Source organism: Tupaia chinensis, unplaced genomic scaffold (assembly GCF_000334495.1).
Source record: "Tupaia chinensis unplaced genomic scaffold, TupChi_1.0 Scaffold000527_1, whole genome shotgun sequence".
NCBI classification, from domain to species: domain Eukaryota; kingdom Metazoa; phylum Chordata; class Mammalia; order Scandentia; family Tupaiidae; genus Tupaia; species Tupaia belangeri.
Window position 1 is genome coordinate 5,857,373 of NW_006160040.1, and position 1,890 is coordinate 5,859,262.

At 53.7% G+C, this 1,890-nt stretch overlaps 1 protein-coding gene across 3 annotated transcripts in view; it reads right to left on the reverse strand.

Moving 5' to 3' along the window:
* The window catches only part of SLC22A16 (solute carrier family 22 member 16), a 44,337-nt gene that overhangs the window by 3,714 nt on the left and 38,733 nt on the right, over positions 1-1,890 (reverse strand). For all 3 annotated transcript variants that reach the window (XM_027775148.1, XM_027775150.1, XM_006156992.1), the window contains exon 7: positions 1,566-1,665. In XM_027775148.1, the coding sequence (XP_027630949.1) occupies positions 1,566-1,665 (100 nt within the window). The remainder of the gene's footprint in view (positions 1-1,565; positions 1,666-1,890) is intronic.

Below are 1,890 nucleotides of genomic sequence, written 5' to 3' on the forward strand. Positions count from 1 at the left end.
GGACGGGGGATGGGGGTGGGGGTGGGAGATGAGAACAAGAAGGAGGCTGAGCATGGAGGAGAGAGGGAAGCTGCCCCAGGAAACAAAACAAAGCCAGGCAGGTGGGCAGGGAGTCAATCTGGAAAGGCCCTGGATATTGGCTGAGTCTCAGTTTTATTCTGAGGGTGGCAGGAGTGTGCTGTCTTGATGGGGAGGAGTGACAGAGTGAAGGGAGAGGACCTGGGAGGCAGGCGGCGGTGAGGAACTGACCTGGACACTGCCAGCAGGCACGCAGCGGTGGTTTGGAGGAAGAACGTGGGGACTTGATTAATGGGTTGTAAGGAGAATGGGAAAGAAGAACAGAGAGAAGAACAAGTGATGCCGAAGTTGGAGCACGAGGCCATCCTCTGGGGAGGGCAGATGTGTTGTAAAGACACCCAGGGAGAAGGTCCACGAAGCTGGTGGACACACAGGTCCGCAGCTCGGAAGGGAGGGCAGGGAGAGCCAGGACAGCAGCTTGGAGAATGAGTCTCTAAGGGATGATCAGAAAAAGAAGGAAGCAGTCCTGCAGGGGAGCAAGAGGAGGCAGCTGGGAGGGAGCCATCCCAAAGAAACTGAGGAGAGAGCTTGGAGAGGAGAGCAAAGCGGGCAAACCAAGGGTTCCCTCGAGTCCCTGCTGTGAGTGGGGCACTCTGCACACCCCCTCTCTTCCTGACCTCCTGTCTCCCATCTCCTCCTACAGTGGGTCAGACTAAGCTCAGGTGTAACACGCTCCCGTCACCCCCCTCCTCTCAGTCCCACCTGAGGGAATCTGCAAGCTGAGTGCAGTATTCTCCCTTCTCGTTATGGGGCCTGCAGCTCCCGCTGCTGGAGCCCGAAGGTTGCAGAAGGGAAGCCTCCCCTTCCGGTTCAGGCTAGCTGAAAACCACAGATCCTAAGCCATCAGCCACCACAGAATTCTTGGAGAACACAGCCTCCAGAATTCCCCTGGACCAGCAGGCACACAGCAGAAAGGCAGAGGCAAGGGCTTCACCAGGGCAGGGCGGAGGCACTGAGGGAAGACAGAGACCAGAGCTTCCTGCTGGAGCTCTGGCTTTCTGGAAAGGGTAAGGACAGACCCTTTTCTGGCAGGCAGAGTTGTAATAAACAGCTCAGTGGTTTCAGAAGGCGACCAACAGACAAGAAAGCAGCCGTCGGGAGCCAAACGGTGCAGAACAATAAAACACAACACTCCGCAAGGCGGACCCACATAGGGGAGTTCCAGGTTTGTGTCCATAGACTTCCCTGAGTTCCAGGAGCCTCTGTGTGCCCCTGATCTGCAGGGCTGGGTGATGTTCGGGTGGATCTCAGCATAGGGACCCTGTTGGGGTGCTCTCTCTCACTCATGGAAGAAATCAACTTTAAAAACAAGAGCAGAACAACCCCAATGATCAGCACCCTACTTACCAACAGGTAGGCTGCTCATCATGTTTCTACAAACCTCATTATTAACATATAAACTGGCTTCTAATAAATAAAAATGTAGAGGACAACTAGCGACTCTGCCTCTCTGCCAGCCCAGTGAAGCCCTAGAGGCCAGTGGACACCTGTGGTATGAAGATCCAAATGCTGCTCAGGAAAACGGTGAATGGAACCAGGATGTTTGCCACACGGCACACCATGCTGCTGCTGCCCACAGCCAGACACCTGCAAACATGAGGAGTCTCAGTCAGCAGCCAGAACCAAAGACAAAGAAAGCGCAGGCGATACGGAGGGCCAGTGGCTACTTCCTGCTGCCCCTTCCCACTCTCCCAGAATGAGAATAAGTAAGAACACTTAAGCTCAGAATCATCTTACCTTGTTTTTTTTTTAAGTATTTTTTATACAACCACTGTATATCATTACAGCATACAAGATGAATTTTCCCAGCAG